General features: G+C 46.3%; 1 protein-coding gene across 1 annotated transcript in view; it reads right to left on the minus strand.

Annotated features, from left to right (window-relative positions):
- Positions 1-1797: 1797 nt before the first annotated feature.
- Rcan1 (regulator of calcineurin 1) overlaps positions 1798-19810 on the minus strand; it is a gene marked incomplete in the record, with an annotated part of 78336 nt that continues 60323 nt past the window's right edge. Inside the window, 3 exon segments of the mRNA XM_005375706.2 lie at positions 1798-3553; positions 6435-6594; positions 8245-8418. Coding sequence (XP_005375763.2) covers positions 3381-3553; positions 6435-6594; positions 8245-8418 — 507 coding nt within the window.

A 19810-nucleotide genomic window follows, 5' to 3' on the forward strand; every position in this document is an offset into this window, starting at 1 on the left:
AGCATATACTCTGAGGGATGTTCTTGCCTTTGATGTCTCCAAGTTATTTGCCATAAGATCTATAACATGCTCTACCAAAACTTATTTAATACATTCAATTAACAACAAGGAGGGATCCTGCTTGTTTTGTCATTTTGCATTTTACTGAACCCCTCTCAGACAAAGGAATGTGTGGGTCTTGGGCATGTTCTAATTGGAGGTCCTGCACATTCAGCAGCCTGGGACCCTATAACCTAGTGTACTATACACTGGTTTCAGAATTGCCAACGGCACCTACCAGAGAAGTACTCAAGACAGCATCCATGCTAAGGATGTTGGTGGACTTGTGATTACTGTTCTAGGGACTGTCAGACTTAGGGCTTGGATCTTACATGTCACCAACTGATGGCATTATTGACATAGGGTGGGGACTAGTGAGATAGGGCCTAGTTGGAAGTAGGTCATGGGGGTGTGCCATTGGAGGGCGTATTTGGTCCGTAGGCCCATCTGTCTCTTGTCGAGCATGAGGTGAGCTGCTTTGACTTACCATCTTCTTCCCTCATGATTTTCTGCCTTGCCACAGGCCTGAAGCCACAGGGCGGGCTGACCATGGACGAAAACCCCAGAGACCATGAGCCAATATGAACCTTTCCTTTTTTTTTTTTTTTTTGGTTTTTCTCCGGTACCGGGAACCGAACTCACGACCTTGCGCTTGCCAGGCAGGCGCTTTGCCACTGAGCTAAATACCCAGCCCCGAACCTTTCCTTCTTTATGCTGATTTTCTCAGGTATTTTGTTATAGTGATGGGAATGAGTTACAGGGTCACTTTCACTGGCAGTGTTAACTACCAATGCCCCCACCCCCAATTATGTAAGGGGACCGCTGAAAGTCTGGGGTAAGTGACAGCACATTTCTCCCAGGGTTATTTATGAACTAGAATCCTGAATCAGCACAGTGCCCCACGCACTCACCAGCAGGCTCCCGGTCATTTAAAATGATAAAGGACAGCCCCACTCTGTATTTCTGTTTGCAAGAATTTCCTTCCTAGTTGTTTCGTTAGTGAATTTGCTCAATCATCAGACCTTACCAGCTGGAATAAGATGTGGATTTTCTAACTTGCTTAAAATTTGGTCTCGTACAGCTTTAAAATACACAAGTGCTTTTGAGAAATTGACAGAGTGGCATGCCTCATAAAAAATGCAACATTTGAATTTTCACAGAGAAAGACCTTATGTCCATCTTGATCAAGATTAATGTCATTTTAAAAATTTCATAGATACACACTGAGTTGTTGAGGCCCCTGTGGGCTGGCCAAGAAGCCCACCACTTTACGCAGTAAAAGTTCCGGAAGAAAGGCTGCTGAAATTTCAAGTAAAAGACTTATAGACAGATCTTCTGAATGTAACTGGCCTTTAGAACTTAGAATCTTCAGTGGATAACCTTCTTAACAGAAAAATAAAACTCTTCAAATTAACAATCAAAGCCATTACTGGGGGTTGGGGGTGTAGAGTGTTTAGCATGCATGAGGCCCCAGGCCTGATCCCCAGCACTGCCACAAAAAAAAATTGTTTGATGGAGGTAGTGGTGAACAGGGTTTTCATCAGTGTCATCTGCTTGTCCAAAGAACTGTAACTTGGCTTTCATCACAACATTTTTCCCTTTTCTGAGTGGTGCGCTACTAGCGTGGTACGGTAAATGCTCAGAGTCACCGTGCAGAACTAGGTTTGGAAGTTTAAACTGCCCAAGGGATGTGTTCGCCTAAGGCTGCAGAATTCAAATGGTTCACAGAGGAGCCCTCAAAATAAGATGACAAACAAGTAACTTTTCCGTAAAGAGCATATGGTTGTGCCGATTTATTATAGAATGCAGTTAAAAAAAATATTTTGAGGTTAGCCTCTCCAGTTTAAAAGCACTTAACTAGAAACACTTGAATAGCTATGCAATGGTCTCTCCCTCCTACCAAGTACTGTAAACAGGTTTTGAGAACATTGGATCGATTTCTCTTCATGAACAATCAAAGAATTTAACGCAAATTATCTGCTTCCCAAAGAAAACCATCTTCCAAATTTCCAAAGCATGCATTGTGACTTGGCATTAGGTATTTCAAAATGACAAGCTTCGTTATGGTATTGTAAGGCCAAAATATAATACCTATTTACCAGACATACACATTACAACTAGAAAAAATCACAAATGTTCACCTAGTTTAACAATTCCATCAGGAATTAATGGGAAAGGCACTTCATCCTTCTCATCAACACACAGCTACTACTCATGTTACATGCTTTGACTTCAATCCTGTTAAACATATGAACAGCATTTTCTACGACATACAACTCACAGGTAGGTTAATACATCTTATACTATTTTTCCACTGCTGTGTTTTTTCACCCAAGTGTATACCAGGTATGAATATATGCTATCACCTTTATTTACACATTTATCTTGATGTTTCCATGGGGTGAAAAACCAACGATTTCAACCAACAGTCCCCCTAAAAAAGGCTTCTGGCTATGATTCATATATAGAAACCACTACAGAAAAGAGACAATGAAAACCGCTGTCCGACCCCAAACAGCTAAACTAAAATCTCTCACCCGCTACAAGTTGGCAGTGAAACTGCTATTCTCTGAACCATGTAAGCTAAACTCTACGTAGGAATTCCAGATCAACTTCGTTGGCACAAGCACAAAGCACAAGTTGCACTGGGTAGGAGGCCAAGTGCCCGTGTTCCAGATGGAAGTCCTCTGGAGGGTGCTGTTGTGAAGAGCCGGCCATCTGCAAAGGTGACACTGTTTCCCAACGCTTTCTAGCTTCCCAAAAGGGCAAAGGGCAAAACTTCATACATGAACAGAGGTTAGTCTTGGGAATGAGTAATATACATGCACAGACATTAGGACGCGAGGGAAGGAGCGGAACGCTAGGATGTCCACGTGGCGCTGTGGTTGTTGCTACCACTTTTCTGTACTAGACTCTCTGCGGCTTTGCGTGGTGCCTCTTCCCACCAATTGGGGCTGGTAACCCCTCTACATTGGCTAGAAACAGAAAGCTCGCTGTGGGTCCCTGGGTCAACCCGTCCTTGGCAAAAACAGAACCTATCAGAAAAGAACAAGTACAAAACACTATTGTTATCGGTTTTCTCAAGACGTCCCCAATGTCCTTGTGCGATCACCACGAACTCAGTGATGGGCCCAAGACACGCCTGGGTGCCGCAGACATGGACCGAGGTGCAGCGTTAGAACAAGGAGACAGAGCCTTGATTCTTTTCTGAGCAACATGAACTGAAATTTCTGCCACCGTGGTCATGGCTGCCACTTCCCAAGTTGTGACTGGCCACTTCCACAGTAAAAGATTCCTCCCCGCGAGTATGACTTAAACTGTGTCTTCGTCCGCGTGCCGGCTCAGCTTAGGTGGATAGGTGTGTACTCCGGCCTTCTCGTCTGGATAATTTTTGGTTTGGGTCTCTTCATTCTTTCCATCTCCTCCTCTTCCTCGTTCTCCTGATCGCTCTCACATACATGCACCACCACACTGGGCGTGGTGTCGGTCGCTGCATGCAACTCATACTTCTCTCCTAGGGGAAGGAAATAATGGCAGGGTAACTTGGACAAGTCACCGGAGGGCCAGGAGCAAAGTAGAAACGGAATGAGGTTTAGGGGTCTGCTTGGCCACCTCCTACCTACGTTCAGTGGGGTGGAGAGACACAGCCAAACACATTTTGCTGTTATATTTTTTTGGGCAGCTCGCTCAGAAAAAAAGAGTATTTCCATCGAATACGGTTCTGCTTTTGATGAGTAAGTTCAGGTATGTGAAAACAGGAAGGGAATGCATATTTTTAGTGAACACTTCTCCCGTCTGACAGGCAGCCTACACTAACTACCCAGAGGACTCCTCCCCCTCAGTTTCCCCAAGTGTGCTATGAGGAGCATGGTCCAGGAAAACATGGGTGAACATATTTTCAAGCAGAAACCTTGAGGCTCCCAGTGTCCACCAGGGACCCAGAGACATGAGGAGGCCCTGGTGCGGACGCAGGTGTGGCTGCATGCAACCGGGCGTTCCTCTGACTTTTCTGATCACACCATCCTCTTATAACTCCTGACCCTCGGAGACAGGAGCACTGCGCTGTTCTGTGCCAGCCTTGGTCTGACCAGGCTCAGCTAAGTTCAGCCTACGCCGGTCCAGCAAGCGTTGTGGAAATCTTTTGAGGCTGAGAAACGGGGCCATGGATGATGAAGCTGGCTGCAGGGGGTCCTTCCCTTGGATGTGTTAGGAGGCGGTGTGGGAGTTAGGACTCGGGGCTCTAAGGCAGGATGTCTCACCTCTCTATGCACCCACGCAGCTGTTCCTCTGTAAAACAGGGACAGCAAAGGCATCTGCCTCATGGAGCGAAGTGCGGATGAGCAGATCCACCTGGACCACTCAGCCCCTGGCTCCCGATTCACAGGCCTAACAAGGGTTACCGAGAACTAGGTGTACAAAGGAAAGGTCTGGGGATGTAGCTCAGTGCAAAGCACTTGCCCAGCATGTGTGTGAAGTCCTAGGTTTGGATTCCTAGGCACTGTAAAAGATAAAAAATGAATAAAAGGAGGCTGATTACTGGTAGGATCTGAGGACCACAGAAATGCTAGGGATTTGAATGGGACAGGAGGGTTGGACTCAGCTGGTTCCACTCTGGGGTGGCATTCTCCTTCAAGGCTTTGGGATAGTTCTCTGAAGTTCCATATGAGTGAGGAGGCGAATCACTAGCTTCTGTGTGTTTCTCAAGCTGGCTGGTTTCCATGCACAGGGACAGCCAGAGGCAGCCTCTAACCATGCAGCACGGCTCTCGCTCACAGAGAGGGTGGCTACCCTGCCTCTATCCCACCAGAGAGACTGGGATGTTGTTCTAGTTGCATCTTAAAAGGTGAAGAAACCTGGGCTCCGCACCGGGGAGTGAGAGGTCAGCCAGGTCACTGAACACACTGAAAGTGCCGGGTTCTCTCTTGCTCTGTTTTCAGTAGCAGGATTTGAACTCTGGGCTTCCGCACTGAGCTACACCCTCCCCTCTGTCCCTTTTAATTTTGAAACAGAGTCTCACTAAGTTGCTAGGTTGCCCAGGCTGGGCTCAAACCTGAGATCCTCCCGCCTCCACCTCCCAGAGTACTGAGATTACAGGTGTGTGGCACCACGCTCAGCTAAACATTGGTTTCTTTACACAACTTTATGTGTCTTCCAGTCAGCCTAAATCCAGAAAGTCTGGGGTTTAGGACTATAATTGCAAAATCTCTGCAATCGTGCAAGTACAAGGTTTGATTTATACTTTATACTGAAGTATATAAAGTATGATTCAAGTTCAATGCTAAGTAAATCCAAAATAAATAGATTTTATGGCATCTGTTTTCTAGAAGGGCTTCCCCACAGCTTTCTGTAAAGGGCTGGCAGATTCTGGAGTGTGAGGATTTTAAAATCACAGCCCTTCTCCACACTGGAGCGAAAGCCCCTTGACTTCCACCTCTGACACACCAGAGACCCAAACGCTCAGCTTTGCTGCTGCACCTTGTCAGGGGCTGCAGTGGAGGGCCACACACTTCCTCCCTTTGGTCGTTTTTGACCTTGACCTGAAAGGCAGTAAGTAATGTGATTCCTGCCTTATACCAGAAGAGTTATTTCCACCTGGGCACTGTTTTTAGAAATGTAATCTTTTCAGCATGAAACTGCTGATGGTCCATGAAAATTAAACCCGCAACCCGAGGGGACATCAGATTGCTGGCCAAGGAGAAAGGAGGAGCTGATGGTCTCAGCATTTATTCAGTTGGCTCCTCGGTGGGGCAAGCGGGGGGCTCACACCGCTTCACCCCAAGATCCTCTCTCCCATCTGCTCCCTCTACCAAACCACAGCACATAAGCCAGGAATGTTCAATATTTTATTGTTTTCAAAAACCATATACTGACTATGGGTCGACGCTGTGCCACTCACAACGCCGATGGGTGAGAACAATTTTACGGCCCAGGAACTTGAAGCTCTTTCTTCACTATGATGTGTGCTTCTGTCCCCCTTACCCGTTAAAAAGGTTAGATGCTAAGCAGATCAACGGGCAAAATCACCCTGATGAAAATGCAATTTCTAAAAGGGGGATCCGGTTTTCTTTTCCAAAGGTCACATTGCTCATCTCTACCTGGCGCAACTGGACCTGGGTCTGGGCCTGGGCCTGGGCCTGAGCCATGCAGGCTGAGCTGTGGGTGAGGGGACAGGTCTGTGAGACCTCCGTGTGAGGGGCCATGAGCACAGGGCCCGTGGCAGCTGTGCTCTCGCTCCCATACCTTCCCAGGTGTGCGCGCTCACGCACAGGTGGCAGTGATATGGACGCATACAGGTGGAGACAGTTCACGAGACACTCACACTGGACCATAGGAGAGCTAGAGAGGGTCTGGCCTCCGCCACACTCTCCCCAGGCATCCCGGCCGCTGCGGCTTACCTGGCCCCAGCTTGGAGATAGCATATAAAAGATCATAATTTATGACTGGAGTAGCATCTTCCACTTGTTTCCATCCAACCGGCGGGGAGGCGGGAGGAGAGATCAGAAACTGCTTGTCTGGATTGGGCGGAGCCAGGTGTGAGCTTCCTATGTGTAAGGTCTGAGGAGAGAAATCAATATGGGTCACTGCACTGGGAGGGCAGAACCGCAGCACGGCCACAGTGCCTTGGAACATTCTGGAAGGCAGGGCTGCAGGGACACACAGAGGCCAGGCAGAGCAGGGGTGACTGGGCTAAGTGCTCAGTCGTCTGTCAGGCGGTGACTGAACTCAGGTTATGTTGCAACTACAGTGAGGACTTGTGGGCACAGAAACTGTCACTACTGGTGCAGGCAACAACTGAACCGAGATTTCAGTGAAGATGGAAAAAATACAGCCACTGTCGTCGAGGCCAGGAGGGATCTCAGAGTCAGTTTCAAGTGGCTTCTCATGCCACAAGGGCAGAAGGCTATGTGACATCTCTGTCTGAAATGGAACTATTTTTCAGGGGGCTCCTACCCAGCAGCACACCTAGGTTTCCTGCCTTCCTTCCAGGGCTCCTAGCACAAGCTAAATGTCAAGAAGGACCAAAAAGCCAGCTTCCCAGAGATTAGTCATCATATAACAACAACAATAACAATAATGATAAGGAACAATAACTGATGATCTGAGTTGGTCTTAAAAACTGTACTAGTGACTAGAGGGCTGTCCAGGCGGATTCTGTACTAAAAACTTGCTAGTTTAAGTTTTATTTATGCTTTAAAAGGTCTTTCCCACATTTTTACAATGGACGGGCACTAGTTTCATAATCAGAAAGTCATGGCCTCACTCAGTGTGCAAAGCAATGCACTCCTAGAGGCAGCCTAGGTGCTCAAAGTCAAAGCCCTGTCCGAGGTCTCCCCAAGTGGCACAGAGGTAGATGGTAGGGCGCCTGCATCAAGTCAGAAGAGCTTCTTCCTACTATCAGGAAGCTTCGGGACAGGGTCCATCCCATCCTGGCTGGTAGGGAGGCTCAGAGCCTGCCAGGAACTAGCTTTACCTGGGAAGTGGTATTTCTCCTTCCCTGCTAATCTGCCACGCTAATGGGAGATTGCAGCGTCAAGTGGGAGCTGCTTTGGCTCCTAGGGACCAATCACCTACAGTACTTGGGAGGGAGGTGAGTAGGAGGGTGGAGGGCAGGAGGAAAAGCAAACCCACTCCAGCCTCCTCTCTCTGCATCACGGAATGCTCTGTCTCTGGACCCCAACTAACACAAGGCTTTCTTACCATCTGCCACCTGTCTGCTTAACCCGTGTTTTCTCTAGCAAGCCAGGCCTGGTAGCCTTGGGCGGAGCTGCAGCACATCTGCAGACCCTTGGTTCTCCAGAGTGAGGGCGCTGCCGAGAGCCCGAGAACCGACGCAAGCTGGGAAGTACCTGGGTCTGCTCAGTCTGGGATGTGCACCAGCTGAGCCAGTGAGCAAATTCACGGAAAGCAGCTGCACAAACCTGAGTGCTGGCGCAGCCTGCAAGCCCCCTGGAGGCGCAGGGAGGGCCCGCTCTCTCCAGCACTACTGCCTCCCAAAGGTCAGGGGCTGTTTATATGGTTCTCCTCAAATTCACCTCCATCTCTTCTTCACATCGGGGAGACCCTGAGTATTCAGAGTGTGAACGCTGCCTTTCTCAAGATGAATTCTTTGGGGTTGTTAGTAGAGCATGATCCACAGATAAACTGCTTTAAAGGTGGGTGGGAGAGAACAGCGAGGAGCACGCCCAGCGAAGACCCCCGACTCACCTGAGCAAAATATAACTTCATTTCCTTCCCTAGAAACTCAGTCTTATGCAGCTGCAGCCTGGCATCTGCTGCAGATAAGGGGTTGCTGAAGTTTATTCGGACACGCTTGAAGCTCTTAAAATACTGAAAGGTGATATCCTTGTCGTATGTCCGAAAGAGGGATTCAAATTTGGCCTGAAAAACAATGGAAGTGAGAAAAGTTAACATTCACCTGCATGTGACCCTTGACTATAGGACTTCCTTACATTTCTTATTGAAGAAGTGAGTTACTGATTATTTCAAGAACTCCTAATTTCCTTCTTAGAGAACAAAGGCCTGTGGCTTCTGAAAAGGCGCTTCCATCAATGGACTGATTGCTGTGTGAGGGATCACATCTATGGCGGCCTTGTGCTCTACCACTGAGCAACACCCCAGCCCAACACACAGCCCTTTCTAGCCCTGATACAGATGATTTTTAAAAGAAGGTAAAAATAAAGGCTTACTAAACTCATTCAATCAGCAGAAAAATGAACACTACTTAAAACTTCCATGACCAAGTTTTTTTTTCTAAAGTGGACTCTGCATTTTCCAAAGAGGTACAGTTTGGTAATTCATCATCCCTGACCTGAACAACCTTCTCCAGGTCGGGCAGCTCTAATCTTGCCCCTCAGCTCAGGGCCATGTTGTCTATGTTAAATATTTCTTTAGGGCTTAAACGCATGGTAGCTAATTTGGAAAAAGAAATGCTTTTGTTTAAATTGAAGAACAATGAACTTAAGAAAAGAGTCTTGGAGTTCTTAAAAGGAAGTAGTTTAAGAAAATTCCCACGATTGTTTTTTATCTCAGTCTGTTACTTTTTAACTCTCTAAAACAATACTGGTTTAAAAATTAATGTTCTGCAAATGGATCATTTCTGCATGCCGGCTTTCGTGCAGCTACATGCCTCACTCCAGTGTGACGGGTGAGCAAGAACTAGGGAATATCCTAAACTCTTAGAACAAAAAGCACAAATCCTGGGCCTATACAGTTAAATGCAGGAAACAGCCCATCAGCCTTCTGGGAAGCGCTCTAGGAAGTGTGCCCCAGCGCCCCAGCCAGGGGGGAATGTGGGGGCAGGGCAAGAGAGCCCTGAGACTCCTCAGGATTCCAACCAGAGGGAGGAGGTGGTAGGGAACAGCGGGCACCAAGAGGCAGGCCGGCAGGCTTCATTTGCTTTTAGATGCCATGCTTTTCCAGGCTCAATTCGCAGGACTGGTTGTGGGAACTTCCGTGAGAAGCAGAAGTCGGGGGTGAAGGTGGCAGCAGAGAGCTTGGGTTCTGAGCAGCAGCGAGCCCTCTAGCAGGCAGGCAGCTCCTTCAGGGCAGGATGTGGAGCTCCTGGATTCTCCTGGAAATCCAGGGAGAGTGACTGGCTTCAGGAATCCTCCCTGCTAGAAAAGCAGAAGTGCAGGGGGGCCTGGGTGGCTCTGTGTCTCTCTCCATGTGCTGCACGAAGGAAATCAGCATCTTCTAGCTCGGGGGTGGGGGGCGGACACAAGGCACGCGTGCCGCAGCGGGCCATTTGTACCATTGAAAGCTCTAAAACGTTCGCCAGCGTTGCTCTAGCTGCGGTACTAGGCAGGTGGTTAGGGGGAGTGGAAGCAACTCATAGCCTGTTCTCCTCTAGTTCCTGGCCTTTCTTCAGCTGAGGAACATTTCTGTGACATTCCCACGAGGGGTTCGGCAGGGCACATGTGGAAGGGTGCAGAGCAGGCGCCCGACAGCAGATCCTACGCAGCTGCCTACTACAACTGGTCCTCCCACCTCTCCTGGGAATGGGTGAGGTTCTGGCATAGGTGTCTTGGTAAATTTGGAATTTCTCATGACCTCATCAATAGGCACCGTGACCAACTGTGCAGTTTTGAAGTTATGATTCAGAATTTGGGAGGGATGACTTTGATGAATATTTTTAGAATACAAGTCAGGGTATGTAACAACAGAGAACTCAGTATCTGCTAAGTGTGGATTACCAATATATCATTCTCATAAAATAATCTTATTTGTTCTAATAACTGATATGTAGCTATTATAGTTGTTTCATGACATCTCTATTTACTTAAAAATAATGACTTAACTCTGACTTTACAGTATGTTCTTCCACAGAATGTAATCTACAATCTAGTTCAGAACTCATGGTCCCAACTCATAAACTTATACACAATTATGGAATTAAATTTGGTTATAAAAAAGAAACCTGTACGCATACCCTATGGCTTTGTATATAAAGCATATAACATAAATTCCACCCCATGAACAGAACATATATAATATTCATTCACACACAATATTATTGAAGATCGGTTAGGTAGCTGGGTAGCTGCTGATGAAAAATATCTTAAATTTCAGACACAAGAAGAAAAGCACAGTGATGAAAATTACTAATCATGCTAATTACTTCATTGAGAGCTTCTGCTTAGCAGCTACATCTATCACACACTTAAATTATTTATCCAGTCTTGTTATTTACAATGGTTGCATTTTCTCTAGCCAGAGAAATGGCAAAGCTAAAGGTGGACTCTTGTAATTACTACAAACACACAATAAATTTACAGTATTTCTTTTCTAAGATGAAGTCAAATTACTTTCAACCATAGCTATAAAAGGTTCACTGTGAAAAGAAGCCTTCTTCCAAAGAGTTTACTTACAACATCCACAGAATGAGAAACACAAAAACCCCAGACCTGCCTTAATAGTCAGCTGGTCCGGGAACCTGACCGTTTTCAAATACTGAGATCTTTAAAAATGCCTCCGTAGTGAATTCCTCAGGCAACAGCTTTTGATTTTCAAAGCTCCAAATACTTTGGATTTATTTCAAAACCTCTAACCCCACAAGAGAGCCACACACCCGCATGTATTTCAATTAACAGTTCCCAGTTAGCGTAATGCTTTGTAAACTCTCGAAAAACCACCTTATAGGAGAAGCCTTACCCTGGTTTCACTTTCGCTGAAGATGTCACTGTTTGCCACACAGGCAATCAGGGAGCTAAAGCTGTAGTTAAAGTTTCTAAAATGCATCCTGCTTTCTTACTGGGAAGGCTCTAGAGAACCGTGCCGCTGCCAAGCCCCAAGCGAGGTCTCTTTCTTTCCAAGAGACTGTGGGTCCCTTCTGGAGTCCGCCCTTATAAAGTGCCAAGGACCGGCCCCCTGGGAAAAAAAGTGCAGCTTCCACAGCATCCTGTTTGGACAGCAAATTCCTGAGTCAAATCCTGCATGCTCGCAGGCAGACAGGGACAAAGTGTAAGTTTCTACTGGAAAGAGGTGACGTCAACACCTTAGTCATTTTCCCTATGCTAATTAACTCTGCTTGGGGAGGATGGAAAAAACAGCTGAGGTTTGCTTTGCAGCTGCTTTATCCACCCCTCTTGCAGCATAGTTTCCACTGGTAGTAATTCCATTCAGCCACTCAGACAACATGCTCCCGGGCTGAATGGGACGACCCTTCTTAAGATGGAAAATGTTACAGAAGAAAAAGGACGAAGGTCTCAGGCAGCAGTAAACAGCAATTAGCCTCCGGGGGGCAAGTCTCAAGGCTTTGGGAGACCTTGGAAACCAGTCTCGGTGAGTGGCTCTCGACCCTTGTAATTTCGTGAAAGCCTCAATCAATGTTTCATACGGGGGCATTAAGAAAAACATTTTGAAATCTGTCTTGGTCAATGAACTGTTTTTAAAAGAAGAAAGTGGGATTAATTTTGAAATATAGTATTTTTTTCCCCTCAATTTGAACTACTGGATGAATGTCCCAATCCTTACTTGGATTCCACAGTGGGATGGTGGGAAGAGATCCTAAAAGCATGGTAGGATTTTCATTTGAAAACTTTATTATTGTAATTTGAGAACTAGGGATATACAACACGTGGGTTATTTTCTGATGGCTACTGAATTCAGGCAAAGCCACAAACACATTTTAGAAAGCTGGGAATGGAGCTCAGTGGTAGTGGTTGCCTAGCATGCAGTAGATTCTGGGTTCCATCCCCAGCACCCCAAAACAAAAACATTGTAGAGAACCTAGCCTCAGAAATCAGGAAGACAAACAGTAAGAGGTCTTGCTTAGAGATGCATAGACTAAACGTTTATTATTATTTTTAACAGGAAAGGAAGAAGAAATGGAAAGAATGTACACTATAACTGAAAAGCTAGTTCAGCAAACCTCTTGCCCTAAGATGCCTGGTCTGAGGACATAGGAATGCAAGACTGACTCCAGTTCTTTCAAAAGGTCCAGCCAGTAACATTTCATCACTTTACCAGCTTCCATCCTATGTAGTTTGGTCCTAGATCCTTCCACTCTCCCCAGTTTAGAAGCATTCAAGTTATTTAAGCATTCTTTTTTTTTGTCTTTTGAGACAGGGTCTTACTGTGCCGCTCAGGCTGGCCTCGAGCTCACTTTGTAGCCCAGGCTGGTCTTGAATTCACGACCAGCCTCCTGCCTCAGCCTCCCGAGTGCTGGGATTATAGGCGTGCGCCACCACGCCTGGCCTATTTAAGCATTCTCTAGGGAATGCTTCTCTGGGTCACACAGGGATAGCTCTTAAGCCTCCAAAGCCAAGAGAACCCTCCCATTCAAGTTGGAAAAAAAACAAACAAAACTTCAAAGCATCATTAAAGTCAGCAAATAATTAAAAAATATATACAACAGGAAAAAAACAAAGCAGTGCCTTTATCCCTCCCCCCACCAAAAAAAGAAAGAAAGAAAGAAAAGCAAAGTCTTCTTGGACGAGTGAGTGTTGCTTCATTTCAACGCACTGAGCCTGCTGCCAACTGCAGAGTTATGTAAGAAACCAGTTATGGTGTTTGTGTTGCCAAATTATCCAGAACTCCCAAGCCAAAAAGAGTTTGGAATGCTGTGCGCAGCAGGTATACATCGAATACCTGGGAATGCTAGTACTGGTCCTACCACAGTACTGGTGGTACTGGTAGTACTGCACGGCGGACGGCATGTGTCATGCTGCGCTGCCAAGGCACAGTCCAAAGAAGGCCTTGCGGGTGCCTTTGGGTGGTGGGGATGGGTCTGTAGTGTGGGGGTAGGCGGTGCTGGTGGGAAAGGAGGGAGGAACCAGAGGACATAGAGCTGTCCTTTGTTCCTCAGGGAGCCCACAGAAGTTCCCTCCCTCTGGCCCCACTCTTGGCCACTTCCTTTTGCTTCCCCTGGAGTCTACCTCCCCTGGAGCATTCAAGAGTGACCTCAAGAGGAAGAGGAGGCTACCGTCATGGTCTTCTTTTTCTTTTCCACTTAAAAATGACAAAGCTCTGGTTCACTTTTGTAGTTTCATAGTCAGATCTGGAACTCTTCTGTCCACCTACGATAACAGTACATCTCACTGGAATTTACAATTTTGATTTTATTATACCAAAGAAAATAGCAAGGTATTTAAAGATTGTTCAACTGTCTTTGCTCACAAAATGGCAGATCTTCTACCAGGCTGCCCCCAAAGCCTAAAAAATGTGTAATTCCAAAGGTCCTATGCAAAAGTAATTCTGTACCTGCCTGGAATGGATCAGCACCATCTGAATCTAATTTAACCAATTGGAACATTTCCAGTTCTAGATCAGGGATAGGGACTGGGCAAAAGAGTGGCTGCCATTTTCTTTGGAGGCTGGAATGGATGTTGAGTGGCCAAAAACATCCCTGAGTCACAAAATGTGCCACAGCGTGAGACTAGGCGGGAGGAGTCCTAGGATCTGCTGTCTGAGAAGGTTTTCCAGGCTCCAACAAGAAGGGTGAGGGGCAGCTTCAAATTTTCATTGTGCTGCGCTGAGAAGTCTGGTTCCTTAGTGATTCTTCAACTCCCACGGTCAGACAATGGGGCAGAGCAATGGGTTTCCTGAGGCATCTGTCCCTGTACCTGGAGGTGAACTGTTTTGTGTTCACCTGTTTTCCCCCTCATCTGCTAGTTCTTGTGAGGAAATGTCTCCTCTCTGCAGCTCTATTACATATGCTTTTGGATCTATCTCCAAAGGTCCCATGCAAAAGAATTTATTTTGCAAACAGCGTTTTTGCCCCACTGAGAATAAAAATGGATTCAAAACAAGTGCTAAAGAAGTGAACTTTCCTGCTTGTATATTCCTTGTGGTTTGGGAGATAAGTACATTCTTGATTCTTGTTCCTAGTCGAACGGAAGGGATCTGGAGAGAGAAGCACCCAGAGCAAAGTCTCATTAAAACTCGAAAAACACACTAAAATTTCACCCAAAATGGTAAAATGATGAAACTGAAACCAGAAGCTAAAAAATAAAAAAAAAGAGAAGAAAAGAAAAAAGAAAAAGTGAAATGCTTTCTGTCACTTCCAAACTTTAGGTGTTTGATCTTTCTCCCATCTATGCATAAAAATCGTAAATGAATCTCTTTAACCTGCGTGCTTCTCCTCTGGCTCCAAGCAGTTAAGAGGATATTTGTATTTCTGGTGAGCAAAATTGAGGTTTATGATGAATTCCATCACTCCCAGGATAGCATTCCTAAAGCATAGTTAGGATGACCTCAGCATGTCCATTATAAACCCCAAGGAGCTGACAGCTGGGCCAGGAATGTGCCACCGTGAAGCTTGTGACCAAACCAACTGACCAGAGAAAGTGAGTTCTGACTTGGACTCACAACGCAATGTGGAAGAAAGAATGAAGCAATCAGCAAAGGTCTTCTGTGAGGAAAACGGCACCATGCTAGAGAGGTGTCAGCCCATTTCTCCTGAACACTAATGAAACCGAACATTTTGTTCAAGCTCTTAGCTTTGAGATAATGGAATACTTTTCGGACATGTTACTGTTAATTAACATTTACAGCCCTCCTCTTTACAACGTGGAGCTTTGTTCCTGTAAAGGACAATCCATGCGGTCCTTTCACTCATCTTTATCATTTCCTAACCTAAAAGGCATTATTAGTGAACCCAAGAGAGAATTCATGTGCTCATCCTGTAAAACTCCTGTTCAGCCTTCAAAGGCCACTCTTCGAAGGCCACCCATCATAAGGGCCACTCTTCCTCTAACTCTTATGACCCCTGGGCTCTCACAGTCTGCCTGGTATGATCGTTGTATTCTTATTCAGCACTCTCACAGCTGTGAAAGGCTTGTAAGGACAACGCTGCTCCTTGGAGATGCAGACAAATGCTTGGGGAAGTCAGTGGCGCGGACATTCTGAAAACCGCACCGGGGAGGGCCCAGCGGGTGCGGAACTCACCAGGAAATCAAAGGGCTGAGGCCATCTGGACTACGCAGGTGGGGGCGTGTGCCGGTGAAGGCTCCTGCCTTGTGGCAAGTGTGGTGCCCAAGTGCCAGGCACATTCTCAGGTGTGCTTTCTGTGTCCTTGGCGTGTGCAGGTCTGCAGGACACCCGTGACCTGGTGTCACCCACGCACTGGAGACTGCGGCCATCTCCAGCATGCGCCTCTGTAGGAGGGAAGGACACATTCCTCTCGATGCCCGCTCCTCTTGTCTCTTCCTCAGTGCCTATTTTCACGGTGTAGATGTCCAGTGTAAAGAAGAATGTGCGTGGCATTTACGAATAAAATGCACGGCTGGCAGAGGTCCTCACGTATGTTTCACCGCTGAGGTTCATGATCAAAAACACTTGGAGACCATTGTCTAAGCAGCAGTGATTTAATCCCCCACTTTCTGTAGGTTTCTTCATGCACAAGTTAGAACAAGAGAAACAACCTTCTTGGTTCTTTAAAGAGATTTCTCCTTTAAATCCCCTTCAGGGGTTTAAAATCCATTCAGGGAATGGGGGCAGGGAGGTCAGACTTGGGCTCAGGGATTTATCACCCTTAGTGTTGTTCAATAGTGTTACTACTGAACAAATTTGCTAGGCTGTGGGAAAAGGGCCACGGTTTCAAAGACAACGCAAAGCAGAAGAGATGGGCTTTGGGGTTCTGATGGGAATGGCTCAGAGACAAGAGGAAGATGTTGATTCTCCAACCACAGAAGATGACAACTAAGCATTCTACATCTGAAATTAAAAAGGCCACTGTTAAGTGTAATAAGCAAGGTATTTTGTGGGGAAACAGAAGTGACCTTAAGAATAACCTTCAGCCTGGTACATTTCTGACACTCTGAAACACACAGAGAAGCCTGAAATATCCCTTGATACCTTTTTCATGAATTAGTACAAGAAGAAGTGGATGTAATTTGTATCTGGGGGATAACCCAGAACTTATATGAATGGATTATTTATGCCAGTGCCTAAGAATGATTATTAAAGCTTTTAAGGACTAAAACACTAAACACGTGGGCAGAATGGCAATCAGGGTCAGATTTTACGATGGGCATAATGAAAAATTGTAATCATTCAAAAACAAAAACAAAAACAGAAACAAAAAAACCCTGTAGAGTGTGGTGGTGCATACCTATAATGGAGGCTGAGGCAGGAGGATTTTGAGTCTGAGGCCAGGCTGCATTTTATACTGAGCTCAAAGCCAGCCTGGAATACAGGAGGAGACCCTGTCTCAAAGAAAGAAAATCACCCATCTCAAGGAGGGAAGAATATGCATAAAAATGTATCCCAAAGACAAAGGTCACAGCAGATCTCTTCTTGTTCGTTAAATTCCTTGTGTGCTCGGAATTCTGTTAGCTCTTGTTTCCTTATTACTTCAATCTTTCCTTAGTACATAAAGATTAACCCCCCTCTGGAACTTCCTGGAAGTTTGCAATGTTTGAAATGCTTGCAATGTTTAAAATGAAGAAACAGCCACAGGCAAATCAAAGCTACACTTCGTCACTTGGAGACCAGCAGATGAGGATGAAGGGAGGTAACATTTATGTAGAGGTGCTGCGCCCCTCCAGTTAATCATTCCTTCTGACTCCTCTTTGGTCTGTTTCTTTCCAGACCCACCTCGCTTTGATTACTGATTTTGACTTGGGCTTTGATGCTATGCTCAGTGAGGGGCACAATACTACAGTGGCAAATCCTGGGCAAGAGCTGCGGCCCAGGAGTGGGCCGGCAATAGCCTACCATGCAATGTATCTCATCAGTCATCGGCGCCTGGTTATCTGTATTCTAATACTGAATGGCTTTCCCAGCACAGTCCCTTTACATCCAGCGTACCGAGTTCTACTTTCTGGTGTGATGTTGACTGAAAAACCCTGCTTTTCCAGCAGTGTTTCATACTTAGTTCACGAGGACTGGGACAACGACCTCTGACCAGGAGGCTGGGGTTCATTCTGGTAGCTTCTCCCAGGCAGCCTAGCACAGGACTGCGGACGCACCAGCGCTGCACCAACACCTGGCAGGCAACGGCCACACTTAAGCAGAAGATCAAAAGGTGAGAAGTTCATGGAAGAGAGGCAAAAGAACAGGCGGGAAGGGTAGAAATCTATAAATCCTCCGTACCAGATATAAAACACAGCTCTCAACAACTTTTTAAAGCAGGGTTCATATCCACACCCTGTTTTAAAACTCAGGAGTCAGCTCAGAAGTAGGGTTTTTTTTTTTTTTCTCCCTAAGTGCTGGGAGAAATGCGTTATGTGCTTTTACCTACTGTTTCCATTACCAGCCACACGCCCTGTTTCCACATCTGGGATGAGAGGCACCAATGAGGCCTGGCGTGGCCTTTTTTATTCACTCGAGTTGCCTCTGCTGGCCCCTTAGCAGTGGGACACTCATATGAGGAAGTCTCGGTGCAGGTGCGCAATGACTGAAGTTGTCCTTAGACAATACACGAGGGCCAAACAAGACCGCGCCCTCACCCGGATGTTCCCTTCCCCATCACAGCAGCATACAACCGGGCCAGGCTCGCTCCCTGGGAAAATCTGGGTGTCACGTCAAGGGCCCAAGACTTGGGATCTCATTTTTGCCAGAGGGTGGAGACAGGGGAGCTGGCCTCTTTCCACCAGGCCTAGGCTGGCTGGGTGGTCTCCACCTGGTGACCTTGTAACCCAACATTTCAAAAAACAGTTTTCAGTATTTAAACATTGAGAGATTTCATATAGACAATGAATTTCTGATTTCGTTTTATTTTTTAATGTTTTGGCAACATGCCTCAAGCCCTGGGTGGCTTTAGCCTAGCAGACTCCTGAGGGGAACCAGGGCGCTGCAATGCCTGTACCCTCGTGGCTGGTTCCAGACCTGCTCCTTCACTGCTGACCGCAAGGGCATTTGAATTTGCAGCATCTGGCTTAATTGAGTAAGTCATCAAAATAGATCAGATACCTGGAACAGCAGGCACTGTTTGAGGTGCTAGGGGTACTGGCAGCTGATACACTGCCCTACCTCAACTAATCTATACCAAATTATCCATTTAGAAAATGAGACTTCCCTCCCTTATAGCAGTATACGTCTCTGTGTTATGTATGTGTGTACATATATATATATAGCACCCCTGGGGTGACTCCCTGGGCATTGATGAAATGCTCTTTCACTCCTGAAATTGTACTGTAAATGCCAGGGAACGGTGAGACATAGTTATAGGGACTCTGACCTTGACCTTGACTCTGCTCATATGTACGGATACCACAGCTGGTTTCTTCAGCAAGTGGGCCATGCCAGGGAGTTGGTCAGAATGAAATGAGAATCTGGACGCTCATATATTTACAGATCTCCACAGAATTAGCCTGTGATGAATGGAGGCAGAAAGGTTTTGTTACAACCAGCATCAGGCGACCCAGGAAGATGTCCTGGATGTATGTGCAGGGTAAGGGTATCAAGATATTTTTAAAAGGCTAGGTTGAAAAGATAGCAGTTAAGCCTTGTAAAAATCTGGGACATATTTTGGCCAGTCATCTTATGGTGAAAATAGACGGGAAATTAGAGGGTTAAAAAACTCTCTGTACTAGTCTGAGCTACCCTGGGCTCCTTGATTCTGAGAAAAGTCACAGTGGTGTTACTGCCCTTGGTATACAGCGATCAGCTAAATCAACTAAGCCAACCCACCAGCCTTTGCTGATTCCAGGCTCTGAAACAGTGGTTCTTATACCAGGGGTTTACCCAGGAGTGGGGAGGGAAGGCGAGGGGAGACGGCAGGCCTGGGCGGAGGAACGGGGTACTGACGGAGGCCTCGCTGACCCTGTGGGGCATTTTGAGGACCGGGCAACTGGAGCAGGAGGGATAGATGTGACGTCCCTACACACCACACCACTGGTCAGTAATGGGACAGGAGCTGCCCCTGAGAAGAGGGCAGGACTTGAGCAGGGGGCTTCCTTCAGCTGAAGTAATCCCCAAAGCGGGTGGTGGCCACAGGCAGTTAAAAGACAAACCTTTATTCCTGAAAGGGCCTGGGGCATGTCAGTGTCTAGGAGACCAACCAACTGACCAAATTTATCAAATGAGAAGACACAAGTTCAAGGGATGAGAAAGCAAAAATTTATCAAATGAGAAGACACAAGTTCAAGGGATGAGAAAGCGCCAAAGACTTATATCCAATGTTAATCACCTAAAATCTCTCACAAGTTTGACAGCTTTTAAGTCATAAAAATATTGCTGTTTCCATTCTGAATCAACAGCTCATCTATCCACATAAAGAACTTTAAGAGAAATACAAGTAAAATAAATAGCAAACTCTATATTCTAAGTGTTCATTATAAACCATGGTATCTAAAAACCCTGCATACTGACCCAACAATTTCACTCC

This window comes from Chinchilla lanigera, unplaced genomic scaffold, assembly GCF_000276665.1.
Source record: "Chinchilla lanigera isolate Chin_1 unplaced genomic scaffold, ChiLan1.0 scaffold00006, whole genome shotgun sequence".
Classification (NCBI taxonomy): domain Eukaryota; kingdom Metazoa; phylum Chordata; class Mammalia; order Rodentia; family Chinchillidae; genus Chinchilla; species Chinchilla lanigera.